This window comes from Misgurnus anguillicaudatus, chromosome 9 (assembly GCF_027580225.2).
Source record: "Misgurnus anguillicaudatus chromosome 9, ASM2758022v2, whole genome shotgun sequence".
NCBI classification, from domain to species: Eukaryota; Metazoa; Chordata; class Actinopteri; order Cypriniformes; family Cobitidae; genus Misgurnus; species Misgurnus anguillicaudatus.
Genome location: NC_073345.2, coordinates 30,934,450 through 30,952,062, shown reverse-complemented (window position 1 = coordinate 30,952,062; position 17,613 = coordinate 30,934,450). Strand labels below are relative to the sequence as shown.

Here is a 17,613-nt window from a genome sequence, read left to right as displayed (position 1 = left end):
AATAGGCTTTATTTTTACCTGGCATACATGCTGAATGTTGCTTAAAGATAAAATGTATCATGTCAATTTGAAAAGTTGAAAACATTTTAGTGTTGCAATACCACGACATTGTGGTATTTTTGTTTAAGGTCATACTACCAAATCTCATACCGGCCCATACTTGGTGTCGATCTGAATTGCACCGAAATGTATCGAAGTATTAATCCTCCCACTCATAGTGGTTCGATTTTGTTTTGCTGTGAAGCTACTTGATAGCCCTCATAGCAACATTGAGGTTAGTGTGTTGAATGACACGCATCACCCAACATTCCCTAAAGTGTCCTATTTGATCTTTGACCCCTGACCCTATGCTATTTATATTTTAGGGAGAACCCTGGGTCAGCTTTCGAGGTGTACATGGAGGTGGGACATTCTGGGACGGCTGGCACTGGTGAGTTTAAAGATTAGGGTTTCAGTAACGTACTGTAATAACACTCACCAACCCAGACAGATTTCTCTGTAATCCACACCGAGTCACTGCCATAATCAGACATCTGATTACGGTGGCAATCTAGTTCTTTTTTTCTAAAATTTTTAGGAAGGAAGTTTTCTTGTGTCATCAGAGGATATGTAGCAATTCTAGAGGTTTAGCAGTGATTTTAGCTTGTATATGATACAATAAAATAGGTTAAGGTGAACTGTGAGAATGTATATTGCATAATGTTTTGGACTATCTTGCGTAATTTCCTCTTATTCGAATTAGTCAGTGTCAATTCTGTTACCGTCAATCTCTGTTAACACACCAAGGCTAGACACTGACTAATTCGGGCAACAGGAAATCAGAAAATATTATATTGTTTTGGCCTGTTACATCTTGTGATCCATGATAATGAGTACCAAATTTAAAATAGTGAAGAATATAACCATTTGAAAAACTGAATAAAATATAGCTGCTGTCGAAAAAGTGAGTTTGGGAAAACAGTTTAAAACAAAATAAAAGCCCATTTGGCATTAACTAAATGGCAATTTTGTTATGGAAGGAATAATTGATGACTGGCTGTTGAATTATTCGAAAATAATGCACACCCGAGCCGGTAATGCTTATTATTTTTAAATAATTCAATGGACCAAAGTCAATTATTGTGCTTATACCATGGTTTCCACACCCTAAGACATTGTTCAGATGTTTTATTTTAGGACATTTAACAGTTTTTGTCTTTAAAATGCTATTGCGAGAAGGACTATTTTCTTACACATTTCCTGTTTTCATTACCCTTTATATTGCGCAAATCGACATTGCGAAATAAAAATACGGACAATGGAAAGTCAGTTTCGCAAAAAAACAATTCCTATACATCACAAAGAAGTTTTTATGCTCGCATTAAAAAAAGGGGTATTTCGCAAAACTGCAATGGAAACGTTTATTTGCATTTTCAGGTCACCTGATGCAAGTCACATAATTATTATTTAAAGATGACATGGTATGTACTAAAACCTCCCAAAAACACCTCAATATGTGTCTGCTCCCAAATATAAAAGGCTAGCATATAAATTATGTTTGGAGAACACTCCTACATATTTTTTTTATTTAAAGGAAAACACCACCATTTTTCAATATTTTACTATGTTCTTACCTCAACTTGAATTAATTAATACACTATCTTTTTTCAATGCGTGCCCTTTCAATTTTTGTAGAGTGCTTCTTGAATGTGTTAGCATTTAGCCTAGCCCCATTCATTCTTATGGCTCCAAAAAAAAGTTTTATTTTGTGCCACCATACTTACTCGTGTAACTACTCATGTAACAGTCTTTAAATACGAAAAACATGGAAGTGTTTGGTGGCTTCTAAATTCATCCCAGTTTGGAGCCATAGGAATGAATGGGGCTAGGCTAAATGCTAACACATTCACCAGGTGCTGTACAAAGATTAAAAGTGCACGCATTGAAAAAAGATGGGTATGTTTTAATTTGTCTAAGTTGAGCTAAGAACATAGTAAAATATGGAAAAACTAAGGTGTTTTCCTTTAAAATGATGTACTATTACCTCCAAGAAAGACCTATACATTGCCGCTCCTAAATATAAGGGTCTTTCCTTGGCATTAAAGGATTGGTCAATTTTCTAAAAAAAAATCCAGATAATTTACTCACCACCATGTCATCCAGGGTGTTGATGTCTTTCTTTGTTCGGTCGAGAAGAAATCATGTTTTTTGAGGAAAACATTCCACGATTTTTCTCATTTTAATGGACCCCAATACTTAACAGTTTTAATGCAGTTTAAAACTGCAGTTTCAAAGGACTCTAAACGATCTCAAACGAGGCATAAGGGTCTTATCTAGCGAAATGAGTGTCATTTTTGGGAAGAAAAAAAATGCAATTTTAAACCACAAATTCTGGTCCTGTGACGCGCCAGAGCGACCTCATGTAATACGCCAATCCTTGACCTCGAAGGTACGCCCCAGTGTTTCCAAGTGTGGAGAGGACTATTCCGACATTGTATGTAGAATGATACTAATTAATGTCTTTGTATCAGTTTATTGTTTAAAATGGTCTGCAAATGTGCATTTCATATATGTAACACGTGACCTTTTAACGTCATTATGCAATTACGTGAAGTCACACTGGCTCGTCACAGATGGAGGAAGAAGAGAAGTTGTGATTTAAAAGTGCATATTTTTTATTTTTCACTAGATAAGACCCTTATGCCTCGTTTGGGATCGTTTAGAGTCCTTTAAAACTGTGTTGAAACTGCAATTTTAAACTGCATTAATACTGTTAATTGTTGGGGTCCATTAAAGTCTATTAAAATGAGAAAAATTCTGAAATGTTTTCCTAAAAAAAAAAAAAAAAATCTCGACTGAACAAAGAAAGACATCAATATTTTGGATGACATGGTGGTGAGTAAATTATCTGGATTTTTTTTTTTTAAGAAAATGGGCTAATACTTTAATGTTTGGATAATACTCATCTCCTTTGGTTTAAATATTGCCTGGTGCGGTGGATGTGATATAAGTAAACATACCAACATCAGTCAACATGATTCAAATGACTTATCGCAAGAGGAAAAACTTAGAAAGTTTCAGTCGCATATCATCGATGAATGGAAACGCTGTCATTTCGCCATAGTCTTTTGTCAACATTAAGAAAATAACACTAAAGTTTTGCGCAAATCTGCAATGGAAACACAACTAGTAAGAGAGAGATGGTGTAATAATAAAATAAAATGAAACAGAACATCCTAAGTTAGATTGTCAGATAAATTCTCATAAATGTTACTTGAATTTTGTGTAATGTAGTATGGTACTTGGTGAGGCTGTAGGTGAATTTGTTGCTGAGATCTCCCCCCACGCAAAACGGGCATAGGGTGACTGTTGCTTAGTGACCATAAGGTTTGATGAGGGCAGCAAGAGCATCTTGGGTTTGATCTCTGGAGACAAAAACCTCCCATGTGCACACACTGCCACATATTCCCCTGAAAGCTGAGGAAACCCTTACAGATCTAATAGGGTTTCCTGAGCGCAGACTCTGTCAGTAATCTGAAGCTTCAGTTTGTTCATTGAGCAAAACAGGCAAATATTAAAAATGTTTTACATCTATTAGCAGTGAAACTTGGGGATGATGTGAAATAGATTTGAAGAGTTTGGTTCCAAAACGAAATAAATCCATTTTGACTCATTTGCGTAAAAATGTGTTTTCTATACCAAGAAAGTGACAAAATAAAAACCACTATTTTCTGTTACAAACTTTCACATAGCAGCATATTTAAGGTATAATAACATTAAAAATTAAAATCCATAATTAGATTTTCAAAGATTTATAATAAAAACTGATTTTTTTTTCCACAAAATGCAATAAATCCATGACAATTTTTTAAAAAAAGCTATAAATCTATTGAATCAATATATAAATGTGCATTCATCTTTGCCATGTTAAATTCATTTAGTTGATTAGTGGTATAAACTGATTAAAAATCAGCTGTCATCCTTGGGTCGTCGTCGCTGAACTTTTTTCACAGCGATCAACTGTAAAATGTTTTTGTCCTGCTCAATTTTCGTTGACTTGAGTAAAATAATGTAAAGTTTTTCATAAGGTTCCCGGGGTCAATGTGTTAGCATGACAGAAGCTTGATGATGTCGTGTGAGAACAAGCAACAGCCGGCATTTTTACGTCTCGAGTGCCTCTCGCGTAAATTATTCGATTTTAATGGCTTACGTTTCTTCCCCGCCACAGAAAACCACCAAAGGTTTATCAGTGCCATCAAAAATATTATTTCGTTTTTTGTTTGTTTGTTGATCACGAAGTACAAAGTAGACGAGAAAAACTAGGATCCTGTGTGTATTCAACGCGTTGTCCTTATTGTTTACAATGCGTGGAATGGTGCATTGTGATTTGTTGAGCGGATTTATTGCATTCAGCAGAGAAGGAGGAGTGGCGTTTATCGCGTTTTGGCAAAAAGGATGAAAAGATGACAGAATAACACAGTGGATATCAGATTTTGTGTAAAATTAAGAATTTACTTTTTAATACTGACCAGATACAATACTGATTTTAAAAATGGCATATAAACACCTACAACTATGATTGGTATGGGGACCCATACTTGTGCACAGTAAAATTATTATTTTATTTTTTTGTTTGTCTGTATAATCTTAATAATATGAATCATTGGCTTGCTGTTTTCAGGACCAGAGGTGCGAAGAAGTTTCCCTGACACATACACCGAACAGGTTTGCTCTCTTTGTCATTTCCTCTGGGGATTTTGGGGTGGGGACCTCGTAATTGTTGTTCACCTCAGTGTTAATGCAGTGAGCACCTGTTCTGACAGATGGTTTGTAAACCACTAGAGAAACTGAAAGTGTATGTGGGTGACGGTCTGAGTTACTGCATTGTACCAATAAACACCCTGCATTGAGTTTCACCAAACTGATGTAAGTTTCTGACCCTTATGCTCATGTTTACATAAGCAATGCTACCTTTTAAAGCAGATGCATGTGCCTGTTAGCTACACTCCACCTGTTTACAAGCTCTTTTAACAGCACACACACAGGTGCATCATCACTCCCGTCTACTGTGATTGTGGGGTTTAGTGGTCCCAGGGGGCGATCTGGGTGTCGGTACCCAGCGGTTAAGATGCGTAATCTGGGTTGTCTGTACTCTGTCATGCTATTGTTCCAGAGTTAATCCCCAACTCCTGACGCAGATGAGGGGAGGCAAACACACACCTCCCTGGGGTGGGTCCACATAAGGGCTCATATGTACACAGAAAGGTTTAGACACTACAGTAGCCACACTAAAGTTTCATTTAAGACAATGGGTCTCATTCACTAATACTTTTTCTCGTTTTTCGTATTTATACGCACATTTGAACTTCTCACGAAAACTTTCTGCCTAATTCACAACACATGCGTATGCAGATGAATTTGTTCTTATACTCGTTCTTACGTTAGTGGATATGGAGTGCTCTACATAAGCGGGCATGTGCATGAGGTTGGCAGTTTGCGTAAAAAACACACAAACCAGCATCATATAAGGGCTTTCCGTGGCGCAGCAATTGTCTACAGAAACTTTTAGAACAGTTTGTCACCGAAGCAAAAGAGCTAGTAAAGAAATTCGTGATCATAATTTTTATCTGTAAAGTTTCGTTTTGCTTTGCATTTTCGATTTGGGAGGTTTTGCTGTCGGTAGAAGAAGCCAGATGTGCTGTGTGTCCACCGGAGGAGCACTTAGCCTATTGGTTAAAAAGAAGTAGGCTATGAAATGCGATAACGAAAACCTTTAATATGACTTTAACATAGATGCACATCTGTGTCTAAAATAAAACAGGAGGCCTAGATCAGTGATTGATTTTTACATTACGTTTACATTGGACATTAAGCAAACACTTTCAAAAAGATTAAAAATTTAAGTGTGCATTTACACAAGACGCGGCAAAAACGCGCTATTTGCGTGTAGATGGACGCTTCAACATTTTGAGTTTACTCGCTTCATTGCCACAAGAAATTCTGGTTATTCGAGACATTCACGTGGAAAAGGCAGGCTTGTGCATAGTTCAGAATTGAATTAGCCTTTCGCCGAGCCCCGCCCCCCTTTTTTGCTACTTCCGACAAACAAATGACCAGCGCGACAGATTGCCATGACGGAAAGCGATATACCCGTGCGTGTCAGTGACATTTTTTGGAGCAATACCTCTGCGATTTCCTCCAGATCGAGGCAAAAGGGGTTACAGTATGCAGTGGAGGGATATATTCAAAATTTAAAAATATGCAATGAAGGAGACACGACTACTATCGAGGCTAATGCTTACCGGTCTCACGCAAAAAATGAGAAACCACATGACTGGTAACTCAAATGCAACCAGCACAGCCTTGTGGACCAGTCATGCTCTTGCACTGCCGAGTAAGTTATCTTTCATATGGTATAGTAGTCTATTAATCTCTATTGCGAGTAAGTTAGCTATTTTGTTAAAATACAAGGCTATGTTGGCTAGCTAAACCTACGTGTGTTTCTGTCTGTTGTTTTGAGGATAGCCATTTTGAGAATCAATGTTTTATTTATGGTGATACTCAGATTTCACAAATAGAAAATTGTTTTGTCTTAAAAGTTGCAGGACAGATAATATAATAAATAAAATGTATAATATAATAAAATTGCACAGCATTTACGGGATTGGGAAACTCAGTGGTAGGTTTTCTGTTCATAAAATGCTACATGAAAGATAAAAACAAATTATTTAAAGTTGATTGTTAAGGGGGCTATGTTCGACTTTGTCGTAAACTGACGAAAAATAAAGTTGGGTAGCTGAAAGTCCCAACACAACAGCAGCTAATGTAGCTAGCGTTAGCTAACATGTTAACTAATGTTGGCAAAATAACTAATTAAATTTAGCATAGAGAGTAGGTTAACATTCTGGCAATTATATTCATGGTAATCATAACTTTGGTCCAATTTGTGTTCTTGCAGATCTCTAGACCACACTGTAACTAGTTAGCTGTAAGCCTCACCTTTGTGCAGACGTATTTATGCTTCATAAATGTTCGACACATTTAACTGAATGGGGCAGTCCACAGTGTTTTATCCATTGTATTGGGCAGTCCACACTGTTTTATCCATTATATGCACCGCTCACAAACTCTGCGGGCGTGAATGTTTGTCGGAGGTGCTCGCATAGTAACAGTTGCTGTGATGTGTGATTGGACAATAGCCGTTTTGGGGGAGGGGCCGGCGAAAGGTCAATTGAGAATGACTCCTAAATTCCAATTCAATTCTTGAATTTCAATTGAATTTGAATTAAGGAAGCAGAATTGCAATTCAATAGAAATTCTAAGAAATTCATATACATATTATACAGTAAGTGAAGTGTTAAAAATGAAGCTTTCAGTATATGTCAGATATGATTGCATTGCATATTCTAGAAATTATATAAGTTTAAACTACTTTTACAGATTACATTAACAGGAAATGTTTTCCCCCAGCAATTAATGTTATAAAACGCTAGTCACATAACAAATAATTAAGTTAGATTTTTTGTAATTGAAATTTTGTGGAACACGATGGAACATGACTTCCCAGAATGCTTTACTTTAATCAATTATTTAAAGTTGCCAATCAATTTTCCAAAGTAACTTTCCTAACACTGAATGTATGTCAAATTCTTTCTATTGTGTGACTGTGGAATTTCTTTGAATTGCCATGAATTTAATTCCACTTCCTGTCATTCCAATTCCAATTCAAATTCAACTTCCTGTTGGGCGGAGTCAATTCAATTCAAATTCAAATTCATGAATTGATAGGAGGCCAATTCTGAAATTCTGAATTGTGCACAAGCCTAATGGGAGGGGCTTCTGCGACTTTGCTCGCTTCCTGTAATCACGTCATTACTAGAGCAAGCTCCTGATTGGTTAACGCGGCGCGAATATCCGCCAAAGTTCAGATTTTTCAAGTTGCGCGTTTCCTGCGGCGTGCCATTCGCGCGTACCACGCCACAGGATGCCTATTCACCTCTTTGCGTTGTGCCTGCCGCCCCTTCCGCGTCTGGTGTGAACGCACAGTAAGGAAGCAAAGTGTGGAGATTTGTCATTACGCGCATCTTCTTTATGTGCAGAAAAAATGATATAGCCCAGCCTTGTATTTTATTTTAGCATACGTGATTATTTCGTACATGTGGTAGTAGTTGTTCTTTAATTTTTGTTGAATCATGATTTGTTTGTGAAAACGTTCGTACACACATTTTACCCAAATATTTGTGCGTTAGCAATGCGCAATATGCATGCTTAGTGAATGAGACCCATTGTTTTTATTATCTATGATATAAATTTGACTCTCAAACAAACATGCCGATATTGTCAGATTTAAGGCAAGACATAATTTGACCCAACTTCCAACAATCCAATTAATTATCAATGGACAAACTCAAGTCCTACATTTTTCCTTTCAGAAGGGTTCTGGCTAGATGGGATACAGCTAAGGCCAAATCTTGCACAATGTTGGATTTGGGGAAAGGATTAGGATATAAAACAGCAGTTCTGGCTAGATAGGATACAGCTACGGCCTAAATCCTATTAAATGTTGGGTTTAGGGTTAGGTTTGTAGGATTTCAAGAGATTTGGCCATAGCTGTATCCCTTCTAGCCACAACCTTTCAGAAGCTGTTTCACTCAGATATACGTCATTATGGGGAGAATAAGACAATCGCTACTTCCGTTTCATGTCGACTTTATAATGGATAACATTTTTAGATTTCCCAGTTCATCTGTGCAGAGTCAATCTATATCTTTATGTATTATTGAAATTTTCTCTCTTTTTAGGAAACGCTACAGACTATCCCAAAGTTTTGTTTCCCCTTCAATGTGGACAGGTAGCATACATAAACTTGAGATCATTTAAAGATCATAACATGAATTTAAGATTGTACATTACAATCCTTACCCTGTCTTTGTCTTTCAGTATGGTGGTTAATCAGGTGGGACAAAACTTCACGTTCGTTTTAACCGATATCGAGAGCAAACAGCGCTTCGGGTTCTGCAGGCTCTCGTCTGGAGCCCACAGCTGCCACTGCATCCTCAGGTACAAACCTCTGTGTATTTCTAGCTTTTATTAGAGACAGCAGGTTAAAAGCCTCTTATCGAAGCACATTCATGATTTGGACTTTTTTAAAACCCATTTGACCTTTTTAACCGTACTGAATGTATCTTTCTTCAGCTATCTGCCCTGGTTTGAAGTGTTTTATAAACTTCTGAATATACTGGCGGACTACACAACCAAAGGACAGGTCAGTTGTGTATGCATACATAAGCATACGAATTTGCAGTTATAGTAAAAATATGTGCATTTGGACATTTTAATGTAGTTTTTGTATTTCACAAACACAGGAGAGTCAATGGAGAGAGTTGTTAGAATCTCTACATCGGTTAACCATCCCTGATCCTGGAGTGCCTGTACATTTGAGTGTGGTAATGAAATAGGTTTACACGCATGCTTTTATGTCAGATAAAAAGTATTGCGGTTTAAAGTTAAACAGATTTCTCTTTTTTTAGCATTTGTTTTTCACAGTGCCTGATCCTAGAGAGTTACCCAGTATTCCTGAAAGTGTAAGTTTGAGCCTTTAACAGCTTTGATAATATACAAACAACACAAAAGACAAATCCACACAAATTCAACGTGTGTATTGGGCTGCCATAGTGTGAATGACCCCTTAATAAGAATTGTGATTCATTTCTCAATATCAAAGTATTCCTTTTGTGTTAAAGTTTGTGTTCCCACACAGTTCACAGATGCTTGTGTGATTGTTATTAACTGCTGTTGTTGGTTTGTTTTATTCACAGAGAAATCTGACCGAGTATTTTGTAGCAGTGGACGTGAATAACATGCTGCATTTGTATGCTAGCATGCTGTACGAGAGACGAATCCTCATCAGCTGTAGCAAGCTGAGCACTGTAAGCAACATCTACACTATTATACAGGCTTTTTCCGGCATTGAGAATTTGGAGACGGCCGGCTCCACCTAATTTTGTGCCGCCTCCGGCATCAACAGGTGTTTTTGTCATGTGTTTTCAGGGAAAACACGAACAATCGTTGCACTCTTTAGATTGTCATTTGTAACTGTAGTTCCGGCATTACACCACCGGGGTGGCGCTGTTTTGTTATTAGCACAGTGAGGTGCTGACTGAATTTTTAAAGAAATTTTCACTCTAATGTGCATAGTTTAAAGGGATAGTCTACTCATTTTCAATATTAAAATATGTTATTACCTTAACTAAGAATTGTTGATACATCCCTCTACCAGTGGTGGACGAATTACACAAATCGTGTACTTGAGTAAAAGTAAAGATACCCAGGGTAAAATATTACTCAAGTGAAAGTAGAAGTACTTGCTTAAAATTTTTACTTGAGTAAAAGTACAAAAGTATCTGCCTCAAAATGTACTTAAGTACAAAAGTACTGTGATTTATTATGGCCGTATCATTTTTGTCACAAAACTCAAATTATGTGAAATAACTCTCTTGGCTAACCAATCAATTAATAGAAGGACATTAATAAATCAGACACTGATGTCTATTAAAATTATCATAAGCCTAAAACCTTAAAAACAAAAAATTTCCTTTAGCATCAAATGAAATAACAGGATTTGAGAGCAGTAAGTCTCATTTCAAGATTTATTTGTTAAATAATTTAACAGTTTAAGTGTAATAAAAACTTGACTTAAGCACAGGTTCACAATAGTTTTCAAAACATTAAATACATAACGTTATCTAGAAATCAGTCTCCCTTTCTTTGACAAATAAAACAAGCCTTACAGAATATAATTTCAGAAACGTTTCATGTGCTTTAGCATGTCATATGTATATTGTAATACATAATTAAATGTATTTATATATTTTGGAAGCAAAACTTTTGAAAATATTAATAACAATCTCAGTTAATAGGGAGCACTCCAATCCACCTGCCTGTTTAAGCATCATACACTGCATGGCTAGTCAAAATGTCATTTATATTTTACAACAGTGTTGATAGTGATTAATTGTCATTTCAAAATAACAGAGCACTGAGCTTCAAATACAATGAACTTAAGTGAAACAGCTAACTACACAGCTAACTATACGGCTAAAAATAGCTTCAGCCTGCATAGCTTAAAGTTCATTCATGATAACGTCGTATATATTTTAGCAACACAATTAACAGTTTTCTGCAAGCTACTGTTAAGATTGCTCATTTAAAAATATAACCAGAATAAAAATGGCTTACCTCTACGCGTTTCCTTAGATTTGAAAGAACGAAATAGCACAGTTTCAAGGCAGGCAGAGAAGACACGAAGGACTCGTTCTTTTATTCAAGGACTTAAAAAAACGCGCGTAAATAAGGCCATTGTTGTTGTTATCTCCTCCGTTGTTTTTGAATGCAGTTTCATTCTCCAAACGATGCATTGGCTGGCTGCTGCACTCGTGTGACTCGCGTATCTTACGTGAAACAGCGCGGCAACCAAAACAAGTTCGAAACTAAGCGCATGCTGTACCCTGATTGGTGGTTTGACGCATCACGTGTGCATCTTAGTTTTTTTGTGCAGCTTTAGTTTCCCCATTTACGTTTTTTATCCACTGATAAATAAAAAGGAACGACCGATTTTTTAAAATGTAGTGGAGTAAAAAGTAAGATATTTGACTTTAAAATGTAGTAAAGTAAAAGTAAAAGTCTCCCAAAATAAAAGTACTTGAGTAAAGTACAGATACGCGAAAAAACTACTTAAGTACAGTAACGAATTACATTTACTTCGTTACTGTCCACCACTGCCCTCTACCATCTGTGTGCGTGCACGTGGGCGCTGGGGCGCGCTGCTGCGCTTCGATGGCATTTGGCTTAGCCCCATTCATTCAATGGTACCATTTGGAGATAAAGTTAGAAGTGACCAAACAAACACATCAACGTTTTTCCTATTTAAGACGAGTAGTTATACGAGCAAGTTTGGTGGTACAAAATAAAACGTAGCGCTTTTCTAAGCGGATTTAAAAGAGGAACTATATTTTATGGCGTAATAGCACTTTTGGGAGTACTTCGACTCAGCGCAGTAACACCCTCCCTCTCCCATTATGAGAGTGAGAAGGGGAGCGGACTTTTCAGGCGAGTCGAAGTACTCCCAAAAGTGCTATTACGCCATAAAATATAGTTCCTCTTTTAAATCCGCTTAGAAAAGCGCTACGTTTTATTTTGTACCACCAAACTTGCTCGTTTAACTACTCGTCTTAAATAGGAAAAAGGTTGATGTGTTTGGTCACTTCTAACTTTATCTCTAAATGGTGCCGTTGAATGAATGGGGCTAAGCTAAATGCTATCGAAGCGTCGCAGCGCGCTCCAGCGCTTACGTGCACGCACACAGATGATAGAGGAATGTATCAACAATTCTTAGTTAAGGTAATAACATAGTTTAATATTGAAAATGAGTAGACTATTCCGTTAACTTAGATGGATCTCTTGACAGAAATGCAATATAACATACATAACTATATTATCAGTGGTGTATAAAGACCTTATAAAATGAATTGCATTGATTTTATTTCCTTAGAATGTGCCGTTTAACCTACATACACCGCGGGTCTCCTCGCGGCTATCCGGCTTTCCGCGCTTCTACAGTAGCCCTAAACGGACAAACTGTGCTATAAATTACGCTTTGTCACTACGTTGTCTCAGACGATGACACGTTTGTCCTGTTGCGGCTACCGTAGTTTGCATGCATTTCGAAACTGACTAACCCATTGGTTGCAATTCTCACCACTAGATGCCGCTAAAAATCTACACACTAGTCCTTTTAGAGCTATTAGGAGCTAAATTAGTTCAACATCGCATTTGTGTTCGCTCTCTCACACTATGTAAAGTATTGACTCGAAAACTAATGATTCTTTTAAACCGATTCGCTATTTAGTCACCAAGTGAATCAATTTGAATCTACTGAATCAATCAGAGATCAGTAAATGAAACGCACAACGTGGGATGGAAAAAAGCTTTTCTCCGCATTTAATACGACTTGTTAGTGAGACTATGAGCCAGGAAAAACCCTGTTATACTTTATAGTTACTAGCTCTGCTAAATTTTGTGTATATTAATATTAATAAAGCCTCTCTTTCTCTGTCTGTGTCTTTTATATGTTGCAGTTAACTGCATGTGTTCATGGAGCAGCGGCCATGTTGTATCCCATGTATTGGCAGCATGTTTACATTCCAGTGCTGCCCCAGCACTTATTAGATTACTGCTGGTATGTACACAAACAATATTTGATAAACATACACATAATGCACCTGCTGCTGTTGGAGTAATGGCATTTCTTATAATTGTTTGTTTGTTTGTTAGCGCTCCAATGCCGTACCTCATCGGAGTTCATTCTAGCCTCATGGAGGTCAGTGTTGTGTTATCTCTAGGGTATAACTAACTAACTATATACATTAATTAGTAAATAATATAATACTATATAGATTTAAAGTTTTAATTTTATTTTGTTTTTTTTTTAATACCACATTTTGCTTTGCACGCTTTCTTTCAAATAGCGTGCAAATAAATTATTAAGTATTAAAAAAATTGGACTGTAAATGTAGGCTATACATTGTGCAAAACGCACACAAACACATTTACAGTATAAATCGCAAATAGTTTGAATATTATATACAAACAAAACTTTTGCTGTGTTTATTATTGAATAGTCATTGCAGTGTAGTTTTGTACATTGATTATATTAAAGCATTGATATTTGATGTGAGTTGTTGGTTAAAATAATTCATAGGTTATTGAGACCAGCTGGTAAATAATAGCTGGTTTGTGTTTGTTGTAACAGAAGGTACGTGGTATGGCTTTAGATGATGTCGTACTTCTCAACGTGGACACAAACACTCTTGAAACACCATTTGATGACCTGCAAAGCCTTCCTAATGATGTGGTGAGTACACAAACTCTGATATGTCTGTAGTTCATAATTGTCTGTAGTTTAAAAATTACCCTCACCTAAAGGATTATTAGGAACACCTGTTAAATTTCTCATTAATGCGATGGTGTAATGGTGTGGGGGATGTTTTCTTGGCACACTTTAGGCCCCTTAGTTCCAATTGGGCATCGTTTAAATGCCACAGCCTACCTAAGCATTGTTTCTGACCATGTCCATCCCTTTATGACCACCGTGTACCATCCTTTGATAGCTACTTCCAGCAGGATAATGCACCATATCACAAAGCTCGAATAATTTTTAAATTGGTTTCTTGAACATGACAATGAGTTCACTGTACTAAAATGGCCCCAACAGTCACCTGATCTCAACCAAATGGAGCATCTTTGGGATGTGGTGGAACGGGAGCTTCGTGCCCTGGATGTGCATCCCACAAATCTCAATTAACTGCAAGATGCTATCCTATCAATATGGGCCAACATTTCTAAAGAATGCTTTCAGCACCTTGTTGAATCAATGCCACGTAGAATTAAGGCAGTTCTGAAGGCGAAAAGGGGTCAAACACAGTATTAGTATGGTGTTCCTAATAATCCTTTAGGTGAGTGTATGATTTGCAGTTAAAGGGGCAGTTCACCTAAAAAATGTAATTACCACTATTTACATTTTTTTTCAGATGAACACAATTTGAGTAATATAAGAAAATATCCTCTTGTCTAATATCGAAATCCTCCGTCATTTTTTTTAAAAATCCCTGTTTTAGATTTCTATTTTGTGAAGCGCACTCTCTCGTGAAAGCGTGTTGGTTGTTAGCGGAAGCTAGTTATTTTAGTTTGAATATTGATATTATCATACAAAATCGCATTTCGTAAAATGTTTGGCTAAAAATCAGAAGCACCATTTACTCCCATTATAAAGCTTGGAACAGCCAGGACATTTTCTAATATAACTGTATTGTGTTCGTATGAAAAAGATTATTATTTACATCGAGGATGTATATGATAAGTGAACTGTGATTGGACGTCTCTGGTCCCAGGTGATACACGTGTATCTATACAAAGATGCAATTTTTGTTTTTGGGTGAACTATCCCTTTAATATCAATGACCAATGGTTTAAATTTTGTCTATCTGATATGCAAATGTATTCACATTGTAATGGCTGTGTGTAGGTTTCATCTTTAAAGAGCCGTCTAAGGAAGGTCTCTTCAACGACAGGAGATGGGGTGGCCAGAGCGTTTCTGAAAGCGCAGGCAGCTTTGTTCGGCAGTTATAGGGACGCACTACACATAAAACTGGTGAGTGTTTTTAAAGCAGGGGTCTCCAACCTTTTTGTGTTTTTACTTTTTTTATATATTCTACTCAAAACTTTCTTGTTTTACTTGTTGATATGTTTTATCATTGTTTAAAATGGTAACATTGTCTAATATTAAAAATATGTAATAAATAAATAGTAAAATTTAGTCTATTAGTAAGTAGAATGTGCTTTGTAGGGCAACTTACAGACTTGTGGCACCATGTTGGAGACCACTGGTTAAAACTATCTATATGTTATGCTTGTCTCAGCGATTATGAATGTTAGCACTGATGTTAGCTATTAGTGATGTGTGGGTCTGGGTGTTTTCCAACCCGCGGGTCCCACTTTTATGAAATTATTTGGCACGCATCACTGCACCCGCAACCATTAAATAGACATAGCCTATTGTAATATAATGTAAATTTAATGTAAATGAAAACCTGAAAACAGCCATTAAATTACATCATCATGTAAACTAGCAACAACATGCTGCTTATAACCCATAGAAACCAGCATGGTCATATTAATAACAAGATAGGATAATGATAAACATTTTAAACATTTACAAAGCAGTGTTTATATCATAGACTGGAAAAAAGATGGACATAGTGTCCGTGACGTCACCCATAAGTTTCTGAAGATCGTTTTTGATGCTTAAAGTAGACGTTGCCTGCCGTCGCCATCTTGGCCGCGCGTCATCGCGCATCACTCGTGGATATCCGAGAATGGGTAAAGAGGCGGGACGTTCGTGAAGCTGAGGTGACTGGTTGCTAAAACCATGCACCCCTAGCTCGATTCTAGTGACCGCAGTGGCTGTTCACCCCTCACTCAAGGGGCCACGCCCTTAATTATGCAGAACTTTAAAGCTTAATATAATTAAAACGGATGAGTTACAAAAAAATTCACCTCCCTCACAGTTGTCATGAAAGGCAAAATTAGCTATACAGACCAAAAACTATTTTTGTAACAGGCTGTAAACATAATATGTTCTAATCTACTGTAAAGTTGGCCATTTTAACATGGGGGTATATGGGAATATATCAGAGAGATCGGAAGGTTGCCCCTCGGTTTATATTAATCTGTATAGAAGATCTATAAATGCCTCTACATTAGATTTAGCAGCTTGACCTTTTTTAATGATGTAAATATTCAGCACATCGTTTTCAATCTTCACTTTTATATCCTTGTTTGTTGTGTTGTTGTGTGCTTGGCACTTTCGTAACGTGAGGCCAAAGGTTTGGGGACATTGTGCAAGTTACATTGCTACGTATTGTTACCTAATCAAATATCCTAATAAAATATGAAAATGTATATTCAGAAATATTTTATTTAGGCTATATATAGGGAATTGCATGCAACATACATGTTTGTTTGTTTTTTTTAATGATCTACACCACAAATAAAGTGACAACTTTTTTATACACCCCATCCCGACCCGCACATCACTACAGTAGTAGTGACAGCGCCCCATAGTGGACAGTTTTACATTTCCTCAGTGCGATTGTGTAAATTGCATGTAATTTTGTATGTTCAGGAGGAGCCGATAACCTTCTGTGAGGAAACATTTGTCACACACAGATCAAGCACAATGAGACAGTTTCTGCAAAACGCTATCCAGCTACAGTTCTTCAAACAGGTACTACACACACATCTATACTGACATGCAGGAAAGCCTTCGAAAAAGTTTTCTAACAAAGTTTTACAGAATCAGTTTATTAAAAATTGATCTTAAAATTTGACTATGAAATCTAGCGATCTGGTTAAACCATAGTGCTTAGTTTTAGTTTACCAACTATTGGGAGTCTATTTACTTCCATTGTATTGATAAGCACACATACAGGTCAGTGCTAAGTATGTGTGTGTTTGAATGTGTTTGCAGTTTATAGATGGCCGTCTGGAGTTGTTGAACTCGGGTGAAGGGTTCAGTGATCAGTTTGAGGAGGAAATCAATATTGGAGAATATGCAGGTAGAAATATCTTGTTATATACTGTAAAGCTGTTTTTACATTCCCTTTTTGTCTTGTTCATTGGTTTAAAATGTCTGTTACAGGAAGTGATAAGACATATCACCAGTGGCTGTTCACAGTAAAGGTGAATTGGTTTTGTACATTTCTCTTAAATTTTGAGATAAACAGTTTTCTTCACTGTACCGTAGTACCGTATAAACGCTTCTCTTACAGAAAGGCAGCGGGGCCATATTAAACACGGTGAAGACAAAGGCAAATCCTGCCATGAAGACAGTTTACAAATTTGTACGTGTAGTTGTGCATAAACATTCATTCAACATATCCAATTAAGATGTAAATGATGGTGCCATGTAAATTGATCTTGCGTGTTTTCTATAGGCCAAAGATCATGCCAAGATGGGCATCAAAGAAGTCAAGAGTCGACTTAAACAAAAGGTACTTTATACACAAATGCGTCTTT

At 36.9% G+C, this 17,613-nt stretch overlaps 1 protein-coding gene across 4 annotated transcripts in view; it reads left to right on the top strand.

The window, feature by feature from the left end:
- The window catches only part of dennd1a (DENN/MADD domain containing 1A), a 31,021-nt gene that overhangs the window by 1,556 nt on the left and 11,852 nt on the right, over window positions 1-17,613 (top strand). For all 4 annotated transcript variants that reach the window (XM_055179780.2, XM_055179778.2, XM_055179779.2 and 1 more), the window contains exons 2-18: window positions 366-430; window positions 4,661-4,704; window positions 8,781-8,830; window positions 8,920-9,039; window positions 9,175-9,244; window positions 9,345-9,425; window positions 9,510-9,563; window positions 9,798-9,908; window positions 13,116-13,216; window positions 13,312-13,357; window positions 13,790-13,891; window positions 15,062-15,187; window positions 16,721-16,822; window positions 17,066-17,153; window positions 17,237-17,277; window positions 17,367-17,438; window positions 17,532-17,588. In XM_055179780.2, coding sequence (XP_055035755.2) covers window positions 366-430; window positions 4,661-4,704; window positions 8,781-8,830; window positions 8,920-9,039; window positions 9,175-9,244; window positions 9,345-9,425; window positions 9,510-9,563; window positions 9,798-9,908; window positions 13,116-13,216; window positions 13,312-13,357; window positions 13,790-13,891; window positions 15,062-15,187; window positions 16,721-16,822; window positions 17,066-17,153; window positions 17,237-17,277; window positions 17,367-17,438; window positions 17,532-17,588 — 1,330 coding nt within the window. The remainder of the gene's footprint in view (window positions 1-365; window positions 431-4,660; window positions 4,705-8,780; window positions 8,831-8,919; window positions 9,040-9,174; window positions 9,245-9,344; window positions 9,426-9,509; window positions 9,564-9,797; window positions 9,909-13,115; window positions 13,217-13,311; window positions 13,358-13,789; window positions 13,892-15,061; window positions 15,188-16,720; window positions 16,823-17,065; window positions 17,154-17,236; window positions 17,278-17,366; window positions 17,439-17,531; window positions 17,589-17,613) is intronic.